General features: G+C 43.0%; 1 protein-coding gene across 2 annotated transcripts in view; it reads right to left on the bottom strand.

Moving 5' to 3' along the window:
• Positions 1-1,897: 1,897 nt before the first annotated feature.
• Positions 1,898-26,206, bottom strand: part of nectin3a (nectin cell adhesion molecule 3a) — a 36,337-nt gene continuing 12,028 nt past the window's right edge. Inside the window, exons 2-6 of one of the 2 annotated variants that reach the window (XM_089014267.1) lie at positions 18,251-18,598; positions 16,148-16,447; positions 12,144-12,261; positions 11,731-11,882; positions 1,898-2,300 (exon numbers count right to left, since the gene is read on the bottom strand). In XM_089014267.1, coding sequence (XP_088870393.1) covers positions 1,984-2,300; positions 11,731-11,882; positions 12,144-12,261; positions 16,148-16,447; positions 18,251-18,598 — 1,235 coding nt within the window. In that variant the 3' untranslated portion in view covers positions 1,898-1,983. Of the gene's footprint in view, positions 6,150-11,730; positions 11,883-12,143; positions 12,262-16,147; positions 16,448-18,250; positions 18,599-26,206 lie in introns of both variants that reach the window. The other variant, XM_089014266.1, reaches the window with a different exon arrangement.

The following is a 26,206-nucleotide window of genomic DNA, read 5'->3' as shown; positions in this document are numbered from 1 at the left end:
TTGTATCATAAAGTCATTTTATTTACATTTGTGATGGTCATTTATGGCTTGATGGAATGGCGTTGGAGGTCAAAGGTCAAAGGGAATTGCTGTTTGTAAAGAGGCACATTACACGAGGACTGTAATTAAAGAAATAAACTGCTGTAAAATAAAGTTTTATTTACCTTTTTGATGGTCGTTGATGGCTTATGGAAGGAGAGTCACCTTCCATAAGGACTGTTGGTAACTTAACCTCTGGTGTGGCTTCTCTTCTTTTTTCTTTGGAGACTCATCATTTTTGCTGATTAAAAACGTCTTAATTTGACACCTGTTGCTTTCTGACTTGTAAGGTCTTACGAAGCTGAGGCATCACATTATTGTTCATCATGTTGATGATTGTCATAGCCACAGTCTTTTCTGGATGGAACTGTTCAGTAAAAGCCTGCCCATCATTCCACTTTGCCAACATTGCCTTGATGAGCTCACTTGATGCTGCAGCCATCTCCTCCTCAGATGTTCTCGAACCATCCGTTACTGGCTGGAAGGCGATCGACGTGTGCATTCAATGAGAGGGGATGTGGAAAGTAGCGCCGGCTGGAGCGCTGTTTAGTCGTGTGCTTCCGCCAAAGATCACTCCGCCAGATCCGAAGGTCGTGTGCTTGATGGACCAGCCGTGGTGGGTGTGTATTATGAGAATAGTGCTTATTATAAGGTTTAATTTTCATACATTTGACGTTCGTAAGATGAAAAGTTCGTAATATAAGGTGTTTGTAAGTTGAGGTCTCACTGTAACTCAAATAGATAAAAAGCTAGCTGGCTAGCTAATAGATGGCTAATAACTACCTGGATAGATAGCTAGCCAGCTAGATAGCAAATCGAGAGCTAGCTGGCTGGATAGATAGCTAGCCAGCTAGATCGCAAATAGACAGCTAGCTAGCTAGAAAGCCAGCTAGATAGCAAATAGAGAGCTAGCTAGATATCTAGCCAGCAAGTTAGCAAATAGAGAGCTAGCTAGCTAGATAGCAAACAGAGAGCTAGCTAGACAGATAGATAGCCAGCTAGATAGCAAATAGAAAGCCAGCTAGCTAGATAGATAGCCAGCTAGGTAGCAAATAGCAAATTTTACATATAGAGCTTTGAAAGGCGCTTAAAATGTAATGTATTATTATTATTATATACTCCATTTGAACCAATTTGATACTCTATTACTGTTTAATTTTATTTTTTTTAAATGAATTGATCTATGTTCATATGGACACGCACACATTTAGTGAGAGTGATAAAGGATTGGATTGACAAGAAAAAAAAAGATTACAATGTACAGTAAAGTCTCGTTATATCGATATTCAAGGGAGTCCGAAAAAATATCGATATAACCGGGACTATCGATATATCCGACCCTGTTTGCATGTAATTTTCTCCGTGCGTGCATAGAAATAGTATCGATATAACCGGGACTATCGATATATCCGATATTGATATAACGAGACTTTACTGTATTAAGTACATTGGACAGAAAAATGGGACATTTCTGGCTTTCAGAGCGGGTGTTCGGTGACGTGATGAGGGGAACTGCGGGTGGTCAGTTAACCTCCGGGCGGGACAAAGAAAAAAAAGGGGGGCTACGATGACAATACGATGGCCGTCAAACGCTTCATTTAGTCGGCAACGCAGGTGATGACAGTCGCTAATGACCGACAGGCATTAAAAAAAAATGGGGGTGCGGGGGTCACCCGGCCGAGGGGAAAAAACAAAACAAATGTCTCATCGTAAAACGCCAAACATTCTTTTCTCAAGATTTCCTCGACACGACTGTCGGGAACGGCGGCAAATCCTTCGTCGACGGGGGGGGGGGGGATAAACTGATGAACGAGCGCTCGCCCATGTCAACAAGATGAACGAGAGGGCGATTACTGGCTCAGCCCAAGACTTTTATTGCAAAAACAAACAAAGAAAAACAGCAAAACCTCAGAAGCCGTCTGTCCAAAAGGTGTCGTGACAACATCAACAAAGGCGCCACTTTATGTACAAAGACGTGATTTCCCAAGATGGCGCCGAGCGGGCTCGTACGATAAATAAGCTTTTGTCCGCGCGCGAAAACCAAGCAAACGTCGTGAAGCTAATGCTAACGTGTCGCCGTGCGCCCCACAAAATGGCGGGAAAAGTACTTTCCTGATGTGAACGTGAGGTGCATGTTGATGCTTGCCCCCTACCCAACATCACAGGGAAAATTGCGCAATCATACAAGTCACCCCCCCCCCCCCAAATGCTCTTTTTTCCCAAGGAAAGTTCTTTTTCATTGTCGTGGGATGATCCATTTTCTGAAATAAACACAGACAATTTTTTTTCAGGCTGTCTAGTAAAAAAATAGGAGGAAAAAACTACAGTGGTACCTCGGTTCTCGAACGCCTCACAGTTCGAACAAAATACAGTAAAGTCTCGTTATATCGATATTCAAGGGAGTCCGAAAAAATATCGATATAACCGGGACTATCGATATATCCGACCCTGTTTGCATGTAATTTTCTCCGTGCGTGCATAGAAATAGTATCGATATAACCGGGACTATCGATATATCCGATATCGATATAACGAGACTTTACTGTATTCGAGATATTCTTGCTTTGGCGTTCGAACGGCAATACGACGCATGAGTGCGTACACGAGGGTGGGGTGCTGAGCGGCGTACGGGTGTATCGCTCTCTCCGTGACCAACTGTTGTCACTTGCGGACGTGCTGCGTTTTGCTCTAGCGTTTAATATAGGTGTACGAAGAGTTTTAGCCTCTAATGATGCCTCCAAAGAAAGTAAGTGCTGCTTAAAGTGAATAAAGAAAAGTAGTGCGTACAACTATTGCATTTAAGAAAGAAATAATCGCAAAATATGAAGGAGGTGTGCGAGTGTCTGATCTGGCGAGGGAATACAGCATGGCGAAATCTACGATCAGTACGATATTAAAGAATAAGGAGGCTGTTAAATCTAGTGACGTGACCGTGGGCGTGAGAGCAAGTGTCATTGGATAGATATTTGAAGAGAAAAGAACATCCTGTAGCCGAGTCATCCGTAGCTGTCACGTTCCGAGCGAGAGTGACAGCAGCTGACTCGTCGGAACGTAGTGGAATGTTTGGGATCCCAAAGCAGGCGGCAGAGACTTACTACCCAAGCAGGATGTTTATTCACAAATAAAAGAAAACACAGCGAGTAAGAAGGCAGGGGGTGATCCGACCCGCTTACTACGCCAAAAAGCAAATGGCACACGAGGGTGCAAAATTACGCAATCCCGGAAGATGACATAAATTTACGGCACGCAGGGAAAATACCTCGGACCGGATACACTCGCGAGTTGAGTCAATCATCCGGCATTGGCGAGGTGATCGCGAACCGTATAAATGCCCCCCAGCAGGTGCAGAACGGCCGGGAGAGGCAGCCCCCCCCACTGCTGTCAACTCGCAAGTGACAGGAGCAAAGAGATGGTTTCGAACAGGGTCCTGGAACGAATTATGGTCGAGAACTGAGGTATCACTGTATTTGGGCTGATAAAATGTCATGAAAACCAACCCTTAAAAAAGTGGGAGGGCCTTCAGCAGAAATTCACTCAACAATCGCCTGATGGAACAAGTGTAGATTTCCTTCCCCCTGCGTCTGTTCCCCCGCCTTCCTTTCTTTTTTGTTTGAAATGTAAAAATATCCCCCCAAAATATTTGTCCACCCCCTTGAACAGCTGACACCGATTAAAGTGCTCCGGTGTGCGGAGCGAACAAGTTAGCGAGAGGCTCGCCTAATGTCGTGAGATTTGGGGCGGCCCTTGGGACACTCCCAAATGGCTCCCGAGCAACTTCCCAAACAGCTCCCGAGCGCCACCTAAATGGCTCCATCGGCTCTTCTGTGTGTGTGTGTGAGAGAGATTAAAGGGATTTATTCTCAGCAAGGGCGGGGCCGGGACACGCCTGCAAGCGGCGGCGGCAAAAACCTCAAAGAGGCGTGGCCGCAGCAGCACATGGAGGCGGACCCCCGATGCCCTTTCGCACCAGCGTGCTTCAATTTTCTATCAGGGGGGGGGGACCAAATGTGAAAGTTTTTAAACTAAATTTTGAAAGGGTGATGAGTCATCCTTATGTAAACAGATGACCAGGCGAGGAGGGGCGGGGGGGGGGGGGGGGGTCTGCATGATGTTCAACAACATTGCAGGTTTAGTTTTTTCCCCCTCCCCAAAATTATTTTGAGCTACTTTAATTTGTTGTTAATAAACAAAATGTCCGCTGCCTGCGCGTTTGTGTGTTTTCAATTAATTCCAACGACAAGTCCCCAAAGGCCTGCGTCACTCTGATGACAAGGCACCACTTGACTTGTTTTGCTCAAACTGATCATGCGGGTCTGGCGAGGGTTAAAGGGGGGGGGGGCAGGTTGCAAGATGATGTCAGCCCTCTGCTGAGGCTTTTGAGAGGACGTTTAAGCGAGAGAGAGCAAGACAGTCTCCTCCTCCGGTTGGGAACTTTTCCACGTGTTTTCCCCTCTCCGATTTCTTGCCCCCCCCCGTTTTTTTTTTTTCAGTGACGAGCGTGCGCAGATGTCAGTGGCGACCAATGTTTCCGCTTCCTCGTCCAGGCAAAAAACGCCTCCTTTTCCCCGATTTTGCCTCCTTTTCCCCGCACGCCTACGTAACGTGACACTTTGGTCACATGAAAAAGCCCGGTGAGTAAAAGAAGCAAGAGGTGAGGAGGGGGGGGGAGTGGGGGAGGGGGCACCCCGGACCGGTAGCCAGCCACTGGCAGGGCACCGACGGACAAATAAGCCATTTGAACAATTTGGAGTTGCCAGTGAACCAAAGGTTTGAAATCAGCAACAAATCCAGATGAGTTTTTTTTGGGGGGGGGCGGACGGGGTCCACCCCGGATTGGTCGCCACAGACAGAGAATAGGACCAGACCACCTTGTGGTGTGAAACTTGTGTGTTAGCGTCCATTCCGCATGTGTCCGTGACACGACACTTTGATCAAAGGTACATGAAAGAGCCCAGCGAGTAAGAGGGATGGGAAGGAGGCACCCTGGACTGGTCGCCGGCCAATAACAGGGCACCGACGGACAAACAAGCCATTTGGACAATTTGGAGTCGCCAGTGAACCAAAGATCTGAAATCAGCAACAAATGCAGATGAGTTTTGGGGTGCGGGGAGAAACGGGTTCCACCCCGGATTGGTCGCCACAGACAGAGAATAGGACTAGGCCACCTTGTGGTGTGAAACTTGTGGCTTGGCGTCCATTCCGCTTGGTGGCGAGCAAGAAACTCAAGTTGTCGGGCCCCCTTGCGAGCTCTCCGTCAAAATTGTGCGCTCCCCCCACCAAGTCTTGTTTGTGAGGATTGGTCTTGCGGTGGTCCACCCTCCCTTCCTCCCCAAAAAAGGGGGCATGGGGTCCTCAGGATGGCACCTTTGCCATTCGTGCCATGGCGAGCACGTCTCAGTAGTGCGGAAGAAGGAAAGGCGGCATTTTCCCGTTTTCCCGACGTTGGCTTTGGGCTTTCGAGAGGCGGAACGGGTTCCCCTCGCCCCGCCCGACCCGAAGGAGCGGTCCCGGTCCAGCTCAGACGTACCACTCCCGCCGCGAGATGACCGATCCGTCCATGTGCGCCACGTAGTCGCCGTCCCGGCAGTCGTGGCGGCGGTCGTCCGGGAGGTACGGCGACCCGTTGGCGAGGCCGCCCAGCCGGCGGGCGCCGTAGCCGTCGGCAAAGTAGTCACAGCGCCGTTCGGCCCAGTCGTCGCCGCCGCCGCCAATGCCGACCTCCTCGTCCTCGCCGCCGTAGATGAGGTCATCGGCCAGTTTGGGCTTGAGGTCCTGGCTGCCCTGGTGACCTTTGTCTCCGTAGACCTCGCGCAGCTCGTGCGGCTGCAGGACGTCCATCTGCGTCTCCTTGCGCACGTCGGCCGGGCCCAAGTACTGCTTGGTGTAGTAGTCGCCGCGGAAGGTGCGCCGCTTGCGCGCCACCGACAGGCACACGGCCAGCGGCGCAAGCAGCAGGACCAGGGCGGCGCCCGCCGCGCCCCCCACCGCCGCGCCCAGGGACCCGTCCCGCGCCGGGGCCGGCGTGGGCGAGCGGGACGGCGGACGGGTCGTGCCGGCGGGGTAGACGGGGGGACCGCCGCCGGCTGTGGCGGCCGTGGTGGACGGGGGTTCTGCGGAGGGGTCGGACAACGCAGGATTAATCGTTTGGAAATGATCCGAGATTAAGCGATCACAATTAAATGATGGAGATTAATCGTTTAAAAATGAGCTAAAATTAATCTATCTGGATTGATTGTTTGAAAACGATCAAGATTAAACGATCAAAATTATTCATTTGGAAATTAGAGATGAATCGATCAAAATTAAATTATTGAGATTAATCGTTCAAAATTTATTTCCAATTAATCTATCAAGATTAAAATGATCAAAATTAATCGTTTGGAAATGATCAGAGATTAAGCGATCACAATTAAATCATGGAGATTAATCGTTTGAAAATGATCTGAAATTAAAATGTCCAGATTGATCATTTGAAAATGATCAGAGATTAAACGATCAAGATTAAATTATCAAAATTAATCTTTTGGAAATGATCAGAGATTAAGCGTTCACAATTAAATGATGGAGATTGTTTAAAAATGACCTAAAATTAATCTATCTGGATTGATTGTTTGAAAACGATCAGAGATTAAATTATCAAAATTATTCATTTGGAAATTAGAGATGAATCGATCAAAATTAAATTATTGAGATTAATCGTTCAAAATTTATTTCCAATTAATCTGTTAAGATTAAATGATCAAAATTAATCTTTTGGAAATGATCAGAGATTAAGCGATCACAATTAAATGATGGAGATTGTTTAAAAATGACCTAAAATTAATCTATCTGGATTGATTGTTTGAAAACGATCAAGATTAAATTATCAAAATTATTCATTTGGAAATTAGAGATGAATCGATCAAAATTAAATTATTGAGATTAATCGTTCAAAATTTATTTCCAATTAATCTATCAAGATTAAAATGATCAAAATTAATCGTTTGGAAATGATCAGAGATTAAGCGATCACAATTAAATCATGGAGATTAATCGTTTGAAAATGATCTGAAATTAAAATGTCCAGATTGATCGTTTGAAAATGATCAGAGATTAAACGATCAAGATTAAATTATCAAAATTAATCATTTGGAAATGATCAGAGATTAAGCGATCAAAATTAAATGATGGAGATTGTTTAAAAATGACCTAAAATTAATCTATCTGGATTGATTGTTTGAAAACGATCAGAGATTAAATTATCAAAATTAAATTATTGAGATTAATCGTTGAAAAATGATCTCCAATTAATCTATCGAGATGGATCGTTTGACAATTATTTGACATTAATCTAACACGATTAAATTCGCAAAATTAATTGTTCGGAAATGATCTGACATTAAGCCATCACAATTAAATAGTGGAGATTAATCGTTTGAAAATGATCTGAAATTAAAATGTCCAGATTGATCGTTTGGAAATGATCCGAGATTAAGCGTTCACAATTAAATGATGGAGATTGTTTAAAAATGACCTAAAATTAATCTATCTGGATTGATTGTTTGAAAACGATCAGAGATTAAATTATCAAAATTATTCATTTGGAAATTAGAGATGAATCGATCAAAATTAAATTATTGAGATTAATCGTTCAAAATTTATTTCCAATTAATCTGTTAAGATTAAATGATCAAAATTAATCTTTTGGAAATGATCAGAGATTAAGCGATCACAATTAAATGATGGAGATTGTTTAAAAATGACCTAAAATTAATCTATCTGGATTGATTGTTTGAAAACGATCAGAGATTAAACGATCAAAATTAAATTATTGAGATTAATCGTTGAAAAATGACCTAAAATTAATCTATCTGGATTGATTGTTTGAAAATGATCAAGATTAAATTATCAAAATTATTCATTTGGAAATTAGAGATGAATCGATCAAAATTAAATTATTGAGATTAATCGTTCAAAATTTATTTCCAATTAATCTATCAAGATTAAAATGATCAAAATTAATCGTTTGGAAATGATCAGAGATTAAGCGATCACAATTAAATCATGGAGATTAATCGTTTGAAAATGATCTGAAATTAAAATGTCCAGATTGATCGTTTGAAAATGATCAGAGATTAAACGATCAAGATTAAATTATCAAAATTATTCATTTGGAAATTAGAGATGAATCGATCAAAATTAAATTATTGAGATTAATCGTTCAAAATTTATTTCCAATTAATCTATCAAGATTAAATGATCAAAATTAATAGTTTGGAAATGATCAGAGATTAAGCGATCACAATTAAATCATGGATATTAATCGTTTAAAAATGACCTGAGATTAATCTATCGAGATTGATAGTTTGAAAATGATACATTTTTAAACTATCACGATTAGATTGTCAAGATTAATCGTTTGAAAATAATCTGAGATTTATCTATCAAGATTGATCGTTTGAAAATAATCTGAGATTTATCTATCAAGATTGATCGTTTGAAAATGATCAATTATTAATCGATCAAAATTAAATTATTGAGATTAATCGTTCAAAATTTATTTCCAATTAATCTATCAAGATTAAATGATCAAAATTAATCGTTTGGAAATGATCAGAGATGAATCGATCAAAAATAAATTATTGAGATTAATCGTTCAAAATTTATTTCCAACTAATCTCTCAAAATTAAATGATCAAAATTAATCGTTTGGAAATGATCAGAAATTAAGCGATCACAATTAAATGATGAAAATTAATCGTTTAAAAATGACCTGAGATTAATCTATCGAGATTGATAGTTTGAAAATGATACATTTTTAAACTATCAAGATTATATTTTCATATTTGTTGGGAAATGACCTGAAATTAAGCGATCACAATTAAATAGTCGAGATAATCGTTTGAAAATGAATTGAGATAAATCTATCGAGATTGATCGTTTCAAAATGATCAGACATGAATCTATCAAAATTAATTATCAAGGTTAATCATTTGGAAATTAGAGATTTATTGGTCAAAATTAAATTACTGAGATTAATCGTTCAAAAATTATTTACAATTAATCTATCAAGATTGATCGTTTGACAAATATCTGAGATTAATCTATCAAGATTAAATTATCAAAATTAATCATTTGGAAATGATCAGAGATTAAGCGATCACAATTAAATGATGGAGATTAATCATTTGAAAATGACCTGAGATTAATATATCGAGATTGATCATTTGGAAACCATCAAGATTAAATTATCAAAATTAATCATTTGGAAATTAGAGATTAATCGATCAAAATTAAATTATTGAGGTTAATCGTTCAAAAATTATTTCCAATTAATCTATCAAGATTGATTGTTTCACAATCATCTGAGATTAATCTATCAAGATTAAATTATTAAAATTAATCATTTGGAAATGATCAAACATTAAGCGATCCAAATTAAATGGAGATTTAATCGTTTGAAAATGAGCTGAGATTCGTATATCGAGATTGATCATTTGAAAATGATCAATTATTAAACTTTCAAGATAAAATTATCATTAATCGTTTGGAAATTATAGATTAATCGATCAAAATAAAATTATTGAGAATAACCGTTTGAAAATTATATCCAATTAATCTATCAAGATTGATCATTTGACAATTACCTGTATCTGAGATTAATCTAGAAAGATTAAATTATCAAAATTAAATGATCAAGATGAATCATTTGGAAATGATCAGCAATTAATCTATCAAAATTAAATTAGTGATATTAATCGTTTGAAAATGAACTCCGATTAATCTATCAAGATTGATCGTTTGACAATTATCCATCAAAATGAAATTATCAAAATTAATCATTTGAACATTATCAGAGATTAATATATCGGATTAATCATTTGAAAATGATTTGAGTTTAAGATATTGAGATTAATCCTTCAACATGAATCGTTTGAAAATGATCTAAAATGAATCTATCAAAATTAAATAATTGATATTAATCGTTCGCAAACCATCTGAGATGAATCTATCGAGATTAATCCGTCAATATTAATTTTTTAAAAATAATCAGAGATGAATCGCTCCAGATTAGATGATCAAGATGAATCGTTTTCAAAATGATGTGCTCAACGCGAGTTGTGAAATGGGCATGTTGGGGGCCAAAGAATCCTCTTGCTTGACCCCCGGCGCCAGGGGGGGTGTGAACAACGCCAGTGGCCAAAACCCGCAAGCCTTTAGCAAGGGGAGGGGGCGCTAAAGGGCCTTTCCGTCTTTCCGGAACGTCCGTCAGCTGCGCTTTCGCTCGGGCCCGTAAACACATGAAGCGTAACGCCTTCTTTGGGGCGCGTCCAGCTCTTTTCCAGGCCCAGCCATCGGAGGAGGGGGAAAGGGGGTGTGTTTGCTTTGTTTGGAGGAGGCTTACAAAGGAGCGACGTAGGAATGAAAACAAAAAGGAGCGTTCTCAGGATCCACACCCGACTTGACAACTGTGGGCCGGCCCCCGGCGGCCCTCGCGTCAGGAAGCGCAGATGTGGACGCGCTCGCTTCTCACTAACGGATACAGTGCCACAATTTTAGCCCAATCGGGAAAAAAAATATACAGTGATACCTCACCTTACGAATTTAATTGGTTCCCAGAAAGTGTGTGAAAGGCAAAAAGTGTGTCTTCAAAACATTAATTTCTCATAGGAAACCATTAAAAATGAGAATAATCCGTTTCCAGCTCCCTATAAAACATAATTTTCTACTAAATAAGCCTTAAAACTACACAAAATATACCTTATTTTACGTATAATGTGCTATTGCACTGTCTGAAACCAATGACAAAAAGTTAGCGGACACCAGAGCAGACAACTCTGAAAAGTTGCCTGCCCCATTTTTCACAAGTTGAAACACAATAAGACGACTAATCGCAAAAAAAAAAAACATTGTTGCGAAGTATAAAGGATTTTTTTTTTAAATTAAGGAAGTACCTACCACAAATGCTCCCTTGATTAATTTATGGTAAATATCCCTTGCTGAACATTCGTTTGGCAATTTGCATACTCGGCACGGCAGCCAATCAGAAGCCAGTTTCGTGCTTTGGACTATAGGTATACCGTAACGGTAAAGTGTACTTGAAAGAAAGGTGCTTAGAAAGAGGAGTCCACGTGGCTTGTAGCGGAATTTTTTCTTTCTTGAAGAAGTTGTCGGCCACCTGGGCCGAGACGTTTTGAAAGTTGTACGCCCGACGTAAAAGTAGTACGCCCCGGGCCTCTGGGTAGACATTATTTCAAACAATAAATGATGTATTGAAGAAATAAACTGTACTGTATAATAAAGTCATTTTATTGACCTTTGTGATGGTCGTTGATGTAGTTGCCTCTTGATGATATCAGAATGAAGTTGTTGTGCTTTCTCGGCAAAAAGCTTTTTCAACCTCTTCTATTGCCTGAGACCGTTGCTCAGACAACACCGAAACACCCTTAGCCACACGTAGCAATCGTCGACTTAGCGTACTGGGCCATCATGGCGCTGTTCGACCGTGTGGTTTGGTGTTTATCCGCCGAAAACTAGTACGCCAGCCACTGTGGCGCTCCGTGTGGTTTGGTTCTTTTGTCGAAAACTAGTTTGTATGCCAAGATTATATTCTCGCACATTTAATGTTCGCAAAGCGAAGAGTTCATGAGCTAAAGCGTTCGTAAGCCGAGGTATCACTGTACAACGACAGGGGGGGGGGGGGGGGCTTACCTTGGACCCAGAGTGACACGTCGGAGCTGCGGACCCCCATGTCGTTGGTGGCTTGGCAGCGGTACACCCCCGAGTCATTGAGCGTCAGCGGTCGTGCGAAGGAAAATCTGTTGGATATGACGGAAACCCCGTCCGGCATGGCTCCGTCCAACCTGAACCAGAAAAGGGGGCCGCAGAGACATTTTTGTCAGAGGGCGGAGCTAAAGGAGGGCCGAAACGTCCTCAAAACGCAATGGCCAGATGATATACGGCCATTTTGATGAAACCCCCACCCCACCGCACCCACTTTCTAAAAATAAGCGCTTAGAAGAGCAGTGCTCGTTGTATATAGAGCCTCTGGGAAGCGGGGGGGGGCACAAGGTTTGACCGGCTGAGACTTTGCAGCAGGAGGTCGCGCAAAGGTCAACACCCACCTGGTCCACGTATACTCCCGGACGGGCGGGTTGGCAAGGGCGTCGCAGATCAGCGTCACGTCGGCTTGCCCGGCGTACCATTTTTTTTGGGCGCCTTTGATGAGGACTGTCGGCGCGACTGTTTGCAAAACACAAAGCGGATTTCAAAGAAGCACACCAGCACAGATCTATCTATTAACTATATGGCTATCTAATTAGCTAGCTATCTAATTGGCTAGCTTTACATCTATTGGAGCTACTTTCGAGTGTCGCGTGTGGCTGCCGCTGCTCACCTACAGAAAAACTTTTCCTGTGACTGTAAAGTGACCGGGAGAGTTTTGAAAGCCACTTAGAAATTAAATGTAATGTAATGTAATAATAATAGTAATAATAAAAACAGATTGAGATCAACCAAAATGGATTCATTGGAGCATGAGATTTCGACATTGCTAATGAAAAAACATTAGTTGAGCCAAATCTAAACCATTATGCTAAATTGACCATTGCTACCATCCTTAAAAACAAGGAAGCTATTAACGGTGTTTCTGTGTTGTCGAAGCAATAGAAGAGGTTGAAAAACTTAATTAATGAAAAGCAGCTAGCAGGGGACAGTGTGAGAGAGGGTATTATCGCAGAGAAAGCAAGGCAACTTCGCTCGGATGTCATCAAGAGGCAACCTGGAAGTTTGTCATCCATTGACAACTACCATCACAAAGGTCAATAAGACGACTTTATTATAAAGTAGAGTTTATTTCTTTCATTACAATACAATAGTACATTTATTATACATAAAAGAAGGTATATTTTGTGTAGTTTTAAGGCTTATTTAGTAGAAAATTAAGTTTTATGGGGACCTGGGAACGGATTATTCTCATTTTTAATGGTTTCTTATGGGAAATAAATGTTTGGAACACACACTTTTTGCCTTACACACACTTTCTGGGAACCAATTAAGTTCATAAGATGAGGTATCACTGTATTTGTTCTTTAAAAACGAGAATATGTTTGTTTGCTGCCTGTTTTCAATGTGTTTGAGAGTTTTACTCCCGTTCTAGTGCTCCATATTGCAACCATCCTCCATGTTGGATGTCGAATGCAATGCACCATGGGTAAATGAATACTGTGTTCGATTAGCCCTTTCACGAAAAAGCCCGAAATATCCTTTACGACGACTTTGGAAGGCAGCGAAACAAATGCAAGGTGATGATGGCTCGATATCGCTAAGGCAAGATGGCCGACGACCAAAGTGAAAACTTGTGAAGGAAAACCAACACTTTTTGATCGCTGTTGAACTCAATTTGTTTCTTTAGCTATTGCAACAGAAGTACAGTGATACCTTGGCTTACGAACTTAATTGGTTCCCAGAAAGTGTAAGGTGAAACGTGTGTGTATTCCAAACATTAATTTCCCATAGGAAACCATTAAAATGAGAATAATCCATCCCCATGAAACATAATTTTCAATTAAATAAGCCTTAAAACTACACACAATATACATTATTTTATATATAATACATGTGCTATGGTATTGTAATTAAAGAAATAAACTGTACTGTAAAATAAAGTCGTTTTATTTACTTTTGTGATGGCCGATGGCTTGATGGAATGGATAGCTTTTTGCATCAATTGTCTCAAGGAGCTCTGGGTTGTACATCTTAGAACAGAGGTCGGAAATCTATGGCTCGCGAGCCATATATGGCTCTTTTGATGATTGCATATGGCTCGGCCATAACTAAATACACATTCTTGCCTTTTCGCTGTTCATTTCCTGTTGGGGCAGCAGTTGGCGGAAAGCGCAATTTTGATTGGATGACACTGACTAAGGTTGGGGGAAAGCGCAATTTTGATTGGATGATACTGGCCGTCATGTTGAAACAGGTAAACTCCCCTTTAAATGAGCCTGACGAGTGAAAAAAAAAAGACGAGTACACTTCTTCGGCTGGATTTTTACCAATCATGAGGAACGGAAAACCATTCATGTTAATGGTGAGTACTATCACAAAGTTATTTTAAATACAATGGGACCCTGGCTTACGAACTTAATTGGTTCCCAGACAGAGTGTGTGAGGTGAAAAGTGTGTATCCCAAAAATTAATTCTCCCATAGGAAACCATTAAAATGAGAATAATCCGTTCCCAGGTCCCCATAAAACATAATTTTCTACTTTCTAATCTAAGCCTTACTCCACAAAATATACCTTATTTTATGTATAATAAATGTGCTATAGTATAATGATTAAAGAAATAAACTGTACTGTACAATAAAGTCATTTTATTTACCTTTGTGAAACCTTCAAATTTGTACAGATGACGGCTGAAGAAACCTTCTCATCTTTGTGATGGTCGTTAATGGCTTGATGGAATAGAGTGTCCGGTTTCCTCAGTATTAAACACTTGATGAGGAACATAGGCTTCTTTCACCATCTTGAGGAATGATCCCTTGTAGGTGCTTTCTCTGTGATAATTGTATCTAGTTCTTCGTCAATTGTTCTGTTTAGCTGGGTTTATAGCTTTTTGCATCAAGTGAACAGATGACTTGTGCGGGTTATTTGTGGAGCCTGATTGAGGGGATATTTTAACTGTTTTCTATCCATTTTCTCACTATTCTCACACTCTCACACTTTTGTTTTTTTGTTTCAAGCTCTGTCATCTCCCTTTCGTGTGTGTGTTTTCTCACTCTCTCTCTGTCTGCCTGTCTCTTTAATATTTAATCTTTAATATTTAATCCCCCCCCCCCCCCCCCACAGCTGGGTTCTTGCAAATTTCCCCATTGCGGGACGAATAAAGGTATTCTGATTCTGATTCTGATTGACCAATCACGTGGCTTTAACCGAAGACTGGGGGCGGGGAATATAGGTCAAAAACAGTGGCCACAGTTTTCTTGGTAGGAGAACGGGCTCGTTCGCGAACCGACATATCACTCATTGTGGCAGCTCCGTGTGTATCCCGAAAAAGAGTTCGTCTGCCAAGGTAAAATTTTCATAAATGTAACGTCCGTAAGCCGAAAAGTTCGTAAACCAAGGGGTTCTTTAACCGAGGTTTCACTGTAATACATTCAGACATTTTGTTGAAAAGTGGCCGCGCGTGCGTGCATTTTTGAGCGTGTGTGTGGCTCATTTCTAAATATTTTACTTTTATGGCTCTCTTAGTGAAAAAGGTTCCCGACCCCTGTCTTAGAAGTTGTGATATTGCAACAGCAACAGATGCAGGCAGACACACCAGAAACTTCATTAATAGCTGGTTCCCTTGCTTGTATGTTCTCTTCAAATTGTACAGATGGCTCGTGCAGATTATTTGTAGCCTGATTGATGGGATATTTTAACCTTGCAGTCTACACTTTGCCTTTGAACTATCAATAAACTTGAAACGAGCCCAAATTTCACTGTTTTCTATCCATTTTCTCACCATTTCACTTCTGTTTTATTCCACTTTTGTTTTGTTATTTCAAGCTCTTTCGTCTCCCTTTCGTGTGTGTGTGTTTCTGTTTCTGTAACCCCTCCCCCCGCTCAACGCTGCGTGTGTCCTGCTGCCTATGTCCCCTCCCTCCTCCACCACGGATCTTGACCAATCACGTGCGGCTTTAACCGAAGACTGGGGGCAGGGAATAGAGGACAAAAAAAGTCGGGTGCCATTTTCGGCTCCTTGTTAGGAGAACCGGCTCGTTCGCGAACGACATTGTGGTGCTCCGTGTGTTTCCTGAAAACTAGTTTGTATGAATTTAACGTTCCTAAGGCAAAAAGTTTGTTAGCAAAAGCGTTCGTAATCACTCCATGTGTCATGTCAAAAAAAAAAGGTTGGCCAGACTCATCCAAAACAAATGAGGAGACTTTCTAGCCAAAGCGGCACTTTTAATAAAGTCGGGTAAAGACGCAGCCGGTACGCGCGCGCATCCTTTTTAATAAAAAACGGCAAACACGGCCTTTGGCCAACTTCTATTTTGCCCCCTTTAGATTTCTCCCGAGAACAAACGAGCGAACTAACGGCTGGTGAGCAGCAAAGAAGGAAGGAGATTTGGTGCCGTACTCACAGTGAACGTTGAGCGTGAGGTGTTCGCGGAAGTCGTCCTCCATGGCGGGGTGTCGCACCATGCAGGTCAGGTTGCTCCCGTGGGCGTCGGCGCGCGGCGTCCACAAGTAGCGCAGGCGCACGCTGGCCGTGCCGTCCGCCTCCTGGCGTCGCTGCGTCTCGGCGCGGCCGCTCAGCTCCGTCTCCCATCGCACGGCGGCGGCGGGGAGGCCGCCCTCCGCTACGCAGGTGGCCACCACCGACTCGCCCTCGCCCTCCAGCAGGGGGGCCGGCCCCGCCTCTACATACGCTCTGGGCTCCACTGGAAGCACGGGCCAGACGTTAGCATACCAAGCGACAAAAGGCTGACAAATTCGAGCGGACATTTCATCACAACAACCACCCCGCGCCACAAAAAAAGAGCCAAAGAATTGCTGTTATGGATTGTTGTTTTTTGTTTTGTTTGCTTAAAAAAACAAAACAAGAGCTAGCTAGCTAGTTTTCTAGCCAGCTATCTAACTTGTCCCGTGACTGAAGTGACCTTGAGAGTTTTGAAGAACGCTTGTAAAGAAATGTATTATTATTATTATTGTTAACCATCTCTTAGCTAGCTATCTTTCTATCCATTTGAGTTACTTCCGGGTTGAGTTAACGCTGTAGCGTATGGCTGTCGCTGCTCACCCACAGAAAAAAACATTATCCTGTGATTGTTAAGTGACTGAGTTTTGAAGGGCGCTTAGAAATACAATGTATTATTATTAGCTATATCTTATCTTATCTTATCTTATCTTATCTTATCTTATCTTATCTTCTCAAAGCTAGACCTGAGTGGCAAAGCAGTTTTTGGCAATGACGACCATGAGGCCAAGTCAACAAATGGAAAATGAGACAAAAGGACAGGAAGTTGTTGTCCACGTCACCTTTGGGACATCTGCTGCCCTCCCCCCAGTCGCTACTCATTTCCAAAATAACTCCCGGCACCCCATCCTCTAAAAATAGCCATCGGTGTCCCGCGCCGGTTCTGGGTGGGGGGGCACACATTTGTGCCGCAGCCGTCAGGCTCCGTGTGAGTGAGTATGAAACCCCCCCAACCCCACTAAAAACAGGAGCTGCTCTTTGTTGCTCGACAGAGACGTTTAGCTAGAGCAGGGGTCGGGAACCTTTATGACTAAGAGAGCCATAAACGTAAAATATTTAGAAATGTAGTTCAGTGAGAGCCACGCACACACACACACACACACACACACACGCGCACACACACACTCATGCACGTGGTGATTTCAACAAAATGTCAGAATGTATTATCAGTGTCTGAAATGCGTCGTCTGCTACAAGCCACCTGAACTCCTCTTTCCACGATGCTTTTAATAATAATAATAATAATACATTCAATTTCTAAGCGCCTTTCAAAACTCACAAGGACACTTTACAGTCATGGGATAATGTACATTTACGTTTTGTAGCGTCATAAATTTTGTTAGCTTCTTTTGAATCTTTCTTCTGGGGCTGAGCTTCTGTGCATCTACTTTGGAAAATGATACGCAAATGTATGACCTTGTAACGCTCGGGAAAGTCCAGAAGCACAAAGCAGGCTTCTGATTGGCTGTCGTGCCGAGTATGCAAATTGCCAAACGAACCGAAATCCCGAAATTTCCAAACCAAATACAGTAAAGTCTCGTTATATCGATATTGAAGGGAGTCCGAAAAAATATCGATATAACCGGGACTATCGATATATCCGACCCTGTTTGCATGTAATTTTCTCCGTGCGTGCATAGAAATAGTATCGATATAACCGGGACTATCGATATATCCGATATCGATATAACGAGACTTTACTGTATTTGGAAATCGGAATAATTTATTCCAATTTCAATGAATTATTGAAAAAAAGCAAACGTTTGATTTGAAAAAAAATCGTCCATTTTTTTTCTTCTTTTTTTCAAAAAAGTTGTCGGCCACTCGGCAGGAGACGTTTTGTAAGTTGTACACCCGACGTAAAAGTTGCACGCCCCGGGCGTGCGGGATGGCGTTGTTTCAGACACCGGCTAAACCCTTTTGGACCCCACTTTTTCGAGCAAGTGACCTGCGGCGAGCACACGAACGGAGACACGGGTCCGCTTACCCAAGACGTTGACCTGCGTGGACGCCTGCCCGTTCCCCAGCGGGAAGGTGGACACCTTGCAGGTGTAGGAACCCTCGTCGGCGAGCTCCACGGCCTCCACGGCGATGCTGACGTCTCGCTCGGTGGTAGACAGGAAGGAGACGCGATGGGCGAAGTCGGGGGAGACGTGCGTCCCGTGGCCCCCGTGGTAGACGGCCAGGACTTCCCGGCCCGAGGCCACTTGGCGTTCCCAGGAGGTCTGGATCAGCGTCAGGTTGGCCGTTATCTGGATTTGGCAGCCCAGCGTCATCTTCTTGCCCAGCACCGCGTCCACCTGAGCGGGCGCCACCACCAGGTTGCCGATCGCCCCTGCATATAAAAAAAAATATAACCTCAAAGCTTGGCGTGTGTTTTCCGGCACGCTGCCTTGACAACAGAACACGGCTTTGCTTCATTTTTGACACCGAAAAACCGGCTGACACAAGTCCAACCCCACACGCGGCCATCTTTTAATCATAATAATACATTTCATTTATAAGCGTCTTTCAAAACTCTCAAGGTCACTTTACAGTCACAGGACAACTCAAATAGATAGCAAGCTAGCTAGCTCGCAAATCAATACCTAATAGATAGCCAGCTAGACAGATGGCTAACTACCAAGATCGCAATGTAACTACAGTAAAGTCTCGTTATATCGATATTCAAGGGAGTCCGAAAAAATATCGATATAACCGGGACTATCGATATATCCGACCCTGTTTGCATGTAATTTTCTCCGTGCGTGCATAGAAATAGTATCGATATAACAGGGACTATCGATATATCCGATATCGATATAACGAGACTTTACTGTAATAGATAGGCAGCTCGATAGCTAGCTAGTCAGCCAGATAGCTAATAAATAGCAAATAGATAGCAAGCCAAGTTGCTAGCTAGATAGCTAGCTAGCCAGGTAGGTAGCGAGCTGACGCAACCCTTCTGGCCAAATTTAAAGTCACAACAGCCAGAATCAAAGACAAATTGTGGTCCTTTACCCTAAGCCCACTCTCTTGCACACTGGTGTAAAAGTTGAGGCCCGGGGGACCAAATCTGGCCCGCCAGATCATTTTATTTGGCCCATTAAAGCAAATCAAACGTTATTCCATCATGCTTGCTAAAGTCCTAACAAAAATAGCCACAATAGCAGTCATTATTTTTACTTCAAATTTGAAAACAATGGTAGTTATGCATTAACTCATTGACTGCCAGTCGATGGGCAAAAATGGGTCCACTACAGTGTCAGGGTTTTTGTCATTGTCACAGAAGTCGCAGGACCCACAGAATGTTGAGTTTTAGGACTACATAAACCTCCAATATAGCGTTAGAAACATCAGACTATTTTCTTTCATCAGAAAAAAAGAGCTAATTCCTAAGTTATATGGCTCTGGAGTTATCTGAGCTAGAAATGGGGGCGGCCGTACAAAATACAATACAATACAGTAAAGTCTCGTTATATCGATATTCTTGGGAGTCAGAAAAAAATGTCGATATAACCGTACTATGGATATGTCCGATCCTGTGCCGTACTGCATGAAGCGGGGCCAATAAATGGCGGATCTTTGATATGGCATGTAATTTTCTCATTGGGTTCATGGATTGCATATCTAGCATGCTTTTGTACTGTAGTGAAGTGAAAAATAAACTTATGCATGAAATAAAAATGTCATTTATTATTTTTATAACGCAATCTTGCAATCGTGACTCTGAGTATCACTCGACATTGTTGACATTGTACACAGGAGAGAAACCACGAACGCCAGCATGTACAAACATATGAAAAACAGTGATTCTTGCAAGCAATAAAGATATCTGAATACAACATAATGAAATACATGTATGGAAAACGAAAACTGCAACGTTTACATCACTTACGTTGATGAAGTATTCTGCGGCACGTCGAACTATTTCACGATGAAGGAGTTGCTTGTTGGATTGTCCCCCACAGCCATGATTGCCTTGTGCTTCGTTCCGATATCACAATTTGTACGTTTCCCCATCGTTGAAATTGGTGTCAGACAACTGTATACTGTATAAGAAGACTACAGTATTGTGAGGTTCTAATCCTCTTTGATCCAGGTCCAAAGTCCAACGCTTCGTATGCCGTCTTTATTTTATCTTTACTCTTCAACCACGTTGTGAAAGTATTTTGCGGCACGTCGAATTCTTTTGCAATGGAGGATTTGCTCCCCGTTGGATTCTCCTCAACAGCCACGATTGCCTTGTTACAGTATTTCATTCCGAGGTCACAATTGTTTCGTTTCGCCACGGTTGAAAATGGTAGAAAATGGCGTCTGCTACACTGCGCAAGACACGGAAGCTTGTCCCGTTAAGATTTCGATAATGGCGGTACTGTATAGAAACCCCTAAGCAAATATCGATTCACCTTAAGCTGCTTTTGTATCGATATAAACATAGCAAAATGGCTGGCGGGAGATGAAAAAGAGCACCGTCATAACCGGATTATGATAATAACCATGTATCGTACTAAACGGAACTAATTATACATAAAAAGACTAGAAATTTGCCGGGAAATGAAAATAGTATCGTAATAAGCAGTATTATCAATATAACCGATATAACTGTCATGATCTGGTTGGCGACCAACGGGTGGCGCCGTCGGCCCCGTCTGCACCTGCACAGGTGTTGGTCGTCCCGATCAGTGGCGGACTGCCACGTTCGGATTGGCGACCAACGGGTAGCGACGTCAGCCCTGCCTGCAGCCTTGCAGGTGCTGGTCGTTTTAATCAGTGACACTTAAAAGGACTCCAGACACGACCATCCAGTGTCAGTTCATTGTTTGTTGCATGCTTTGTCTGCAATCGCATGCATTGTATGCTGTGCATGTGTTTATTTAACCTTGGCGGACTTTTACACTTGGTTTTCTTTTGCTACTTTGTATTTTTTTCTGATCAGTTGATTTTGATGTTTTACATTTTGTTCCTGCTGACTTTATTTTAATACAATTTGTCAAACACAACCTCCTGCTCCCTCCTGCCTGCTTTTTGGGATCCGCACCCGCCATCACCACCTTGCAAACCGTGACAATAACGAGACTTCACTGTACATACATATTGCTTTAAGAACAGCTGCTGCTGGAATAAAAGGCTAACATGTACAAAAGGCTAATGCTACCCCCTCGTGGAAGGGAAAAAAAACATTGCCAGAGGTTTGACCAGCGCTTTACCCCCCTCCCACCCGGGCAAGAAAAATCAAAGCCCACAGAATATTGAGTTTTAGAACTACATAAACATTCAATGCAGCGTAAGACACTTTAGACTCTCTTCTTTCATCGGAAAAAACTGTTAATTCCTAAATTATTGGGTCTGGAGTTATATGAGTTTGAAATTGGGGTGGCTGTACAAAATACAATATTGATTTCTGTAGCGCTTTAACAACAGCTAAAGCTGTAACAAAGCGCTAACATGGACAAAACGTAAATGATGCCCTCTTGCGGAAGGGAAGAACATTGCCAGCGGTCTGGCCAGTGCTTTGTCGGCACCGAAACAAGAAAAAAACAATACCTGAATAAATTCGAGAATGGTGTTCCACGTCACACTTTTCAATTCCCAAATAAATTCAGGAATGGCATCGAATGATAATCATTTTTAGTGCGCTCTGTACGTCATATGTGAGGGGGTTAAACCCGGAGATGTGAGACAATCTCTTTTGGTCAATGGATGCTACAGCTGCGTGTTTGTTTTCAACATTTAGCTTGTAGTAGACGTGCACATTCCTGATCCACTGCTGAAAAGGACTAGAACTGCTTCATGTTACAAAGAGGGTACAGCAAATGCTAAAGAATGAAGGACTCTCTGTGTCTTTGTGTTGTCATATTGTTTGTTATTTAGTTTTTATTAGTTTTTTTTTAACTTTATGTTACTTCCGGGTTGAGTGGCGCGTGTGGCTGCCACTGCTCACCCGCAGAAAAAATATCATGTGACTGTAAAGTGTCAGAGTCTTGAAATTTTTAACAATACTCCATATTTTGGGGGGGAAGCGCCGCCCACGTGTTGACAATACAGAGTTTTGTTGTATTTGTGAGGCCTCCATTTTGTGTGGACGCGTCTTGGAAACGCGCCCTTGAGCCAAAACGTAGAAAAGCCGCTGACCGGCTGCTATTTCGGGTCCTTGACGCCAGCGCTTAGCCGCAGCCATGCTATCGCGCTACGTCGTGTCCTCTGTAATTTGCCTCATTACAAACACACACACACACACACACACACACACACACACACACACACACACACACACACACACACACACACACACACACACACACACACACACACACACACACACACACACACACACACACACACACACACAAACAAGCTTTCCCTTGACCAAAATAAGGCCAAAGTGTGTGTGTGAGAGGCAGACATTTTCTTTGAATGCCATTTGGTGTGTGTTCTGATCTCAACTTGCCAGCTGTGCTATCATACGCTTTCCTGATTTCTTTCCACCCAACCACCGTTGTCCGCCCACCCCCCACAACACTGTCAAACCATTTGAATTCATTCGCGGCCATTCCCCAATTTATTCGGGAATTCACTTTTAACCCATCAGCGCCGTTGGTGAAAGTTTTCGGGTTTTGTTTTTTTCTTGCTTGGGTGCCAATAAAGCACTGGCCATGGCCTCTAGCAATGTTTTTCCCTCCGACAGGGGGCAGAATTCCCCCTTTTTTCATGTTAGCGCTTTGTTCTACCTTTAGCTGTTGTTAAATCGCTATAGAAACCAAAATGGATGTATTGTACTGTATTTTGGACAGCTGCCCCCATTTCAAGCCCATATAACCCCAGACACATATCATTGAGGAATTAACGATGAAACAAGAGAGTCGAAGGTTTCTTACCCTCCATTGAATATTTATGTGGTCCTAAAACAGTGGCTGCCATTCCCAAATTTATTCGGGAATTCAGTGTGACATGGAGCGTCATTCCAGAATTTCCTTGGGGTTTGGTTTTTCTTGCGGCAGCGCTGGTCAGACCTCTGGCAATGTGTTTCCCTTCCACGAGGGGGCTGCAGTTCCCTTTTGTCCATGTGAGCGCTTTGTTTCAGCTTCAGCTGTTGTTAAAGTGCTATATACATGGAAATCAATATGCATCTATTGCATTGAATTTTGGACAGCTGCCTCCATTTCAAGCTCAGGTAACTCCAGACACATATAACTTGGGAATTAATGCTCTTTTCTGATGATAGTCTAAGGTTTCTTGCGCTGCACTGAATGTTGATGTAGTCCTAAAACTCAATCTTCTGTGGGTCCTCGGATTAGGGGGACAATGACAAAAACCCTGGCACTGGAGTGGAGACACATTTTTGCAAATCGTCTGCCAGTCAATGAGTTAAGTGGGATTCTGGAACCCGCCGACATGTAAAAGAAGGGATTTTTTTTACCTCATCACACCAAAGCCTAAAAAAAACACGTTTGTTGACATGTGACAAGCATACGGCTAGCTTGTTAGCGGACAGCGTGAGACGCTAATCAGCACACGACACGGAGGAGTCGACTCAATGCGCACGACAGTGGCAGAGAAGCCAAATAGGTCACGAGCCCACAAAAGAAAAACTTGTTGGGAAGGATAAAAGCTAGCATGACGAAAGCAGCGCTAAATATAAAACAAATGACACATTCTGTGATTCCAAAGTGGCAAAGGAGGGGGGGGGGGGGGGCTCAAAACAAAAACTAATTTTCCACAAAAAGGCGACGTACTGTCAAAGGAAACCAGATTGGACTGCAAAATGAAGACAAAAAGGAATACACGTCAATGTTTTTGTTTTGATTCAACTTGTGCCCCCCACCGCCCATAAAAAAAAAGGTCGCCAGATGTTTTGAGCGAACGTCCACCGTTTTATCGTTCCAAGCGACGACGCGCTCAAATAACGACGCTGATGGATGTTTGCAGACTTGAAGGCCGACCGCTACCGTGGCGCTCGGCGCGGGTGTCGGCTTTCAGGCACCGAGAAACGAGGGGGGGGGGGGTGCGGCGGGGGATGGGGGAGAGTGTCCATAAACATAGGGCGGGGTGCGCATGGCCGACTCCACCCTGACCATTCGGGAGAGAGGAGAGACAGATGGCCTCAACGTGGGATACCCGTGTGGAGGAAGTGTGAGGGGGGCGGGGGTTTCGGGGGCACTTGGCACGAGCAGGCCTGCCGACCGCCGGAGAAGGATCGGCCAAAACACTGCTCTTGTGGAATTAAGCCCTGCCCCCTTGACAAAATATGTACAGTGATACCTTGGCATACGAACTTAATCGGTTCCCAGACAGAGTATGTAAAGCGAAAAGTGTGGATGCCAAAAAGTAATTTCCCATAGGAAACCATTAAAATGAGAATAATCTGTTCCCAGGTCCCCATAAAACACAATTTTCTACTAAATAAGCCGTAAAACTACACAAAATATACCTTATTTTATGCATAATAAATGTGATATTGTATTGTAATGAAAGAAATACACTGTACAGTATAATAAAGTATTTTTTGTTCTTTTGACTTCAAGATGGCGCAGCGAGAATGGCTGCCTTTCCAGCAGCTCCTCTATTTTGTTTTTCCACTTTCATTCCTTTCATAACTTTCCTGCTGTGAAATGTAAATTTCTCCACTGCAAGACTAATTAAAGGCAAATCCAAAAAAAGTCAGCTGCCATTTTCTTGTTTGGAGAACGGCCTCACTCTCTCTGTCTATCTATTTAATGTTTGCAGCTCTGTGTTTCTGTAACCACGCACCCCTCACTGAGACGTTCTTGACCAATCACGTGTCTTTCACCTAAGACTGGGGGTTAGGGAATAGAGGACAAGTCGGCTGGCATTTTCTTGTTAGGAGAAACGACACATCACTCATTGGGGCGCTTTGTGTGTACCCCGAAAAATAGTTCTTATGCCAAGCTTAAATTTTCATAAATTTAACCTTTGTAAACTGAAAAGTTCGTAAGCCAAGGGGTTCGTAAACCGAGGTATCACTGTACACACAAAAAGTGGGCGGTTCGCCCTGCGCCCCCCTCCCCAAAACCAAGGCTTATTTTGTCATGTCAAAATGTGACATCATGTTAACTCCAAATCAGTTCCTCGCCTTCCCGCCAGGTTGCTATGGTGATTTGGATGCTAAACAAGGAGGTCGTCGGCTGCAGTCGGGGGGGGGGGAGCGCATTGGTTAGCATTGGGTTCTTTTTGCGGTCAGACGGGTTGGGGGGGCATCCGAGGCTTTGTCCCAAAACAACGTGGAATTTTCCAGGGTGGCTCGGGGTCAAGTACAAGGTCTCTATTTGCTATCTATTAGCTATCTAGCTATTAGCTATCTATGTGCTAGCTAGCTAACTTTCTATCTATTTGAGTTATTCTGGGGTGAGTGAACGCTGGCGTGTGTGGCTGCCGCTGCTCACCCACAGAAAAACTTATCCTGTGACAGTAAAGTGACCTTGAGAGTCCTCCAAAACATCCTCCAAAGAGGAACCGGTTGCACTTTTGGTGCTCGCTTGGTGTGGGTTTGAAGCAATGCTTCAATATTAGCTCCCCCCTCCCGACGTGGCTAACGGTGACAAGCTGCCGCTACAAAGGCTAAAGCGAAACCTGCAAAAGCCTCCGAAACATTTGGCGCGGGCCGCCGCCGTTTCCCGAGAGGGGCATGTCATCTGGACGGAGGGCCTTGCGTGCGTCGGACAAAAGACGGCGCTGTCCTTGTTGCCGTCATGCAACGGCGCGGCGAGACAGCGGTCATGAGGGATTGATTTAAAAAGCTCACCGATCAGGAATGCGCAATCCGCGCAGGGGAAAAAAAAGGCCTTGTAGGACTCGCACAAACATTGACGCCATCCAGTGACGACCACAACGGATCGACAATCATGCCACCGATGAGCAGGTTGACATTTACAATACAAAGTCACTTCATTTTGCGCCCAACATTTAACTCCTTCACGGCCAGATGCTGTGCAAAAATGTGTCC

This window comes from Hippocampus bargibanti, linkage group LG14 (assembly GCF_051943395.1).
Source record: "Hippocampus bargibanti isolate YZ-2025 linkage group LG14, ASM5194339v1, whole genome shotgun sequence".
Taxonomy (NCBI): Eukaryota; Metazoa; Chordata; class Actinopteri; order Syngnathiformes; family Syngnathidae; genus Hippocampus; species Hippocampus bargibanti.
The sequence above is the reverse complement of the archived record's forward strand: the minus strand, read 5'-3'. Positions and strand labels throughout refer to the sequence as shown.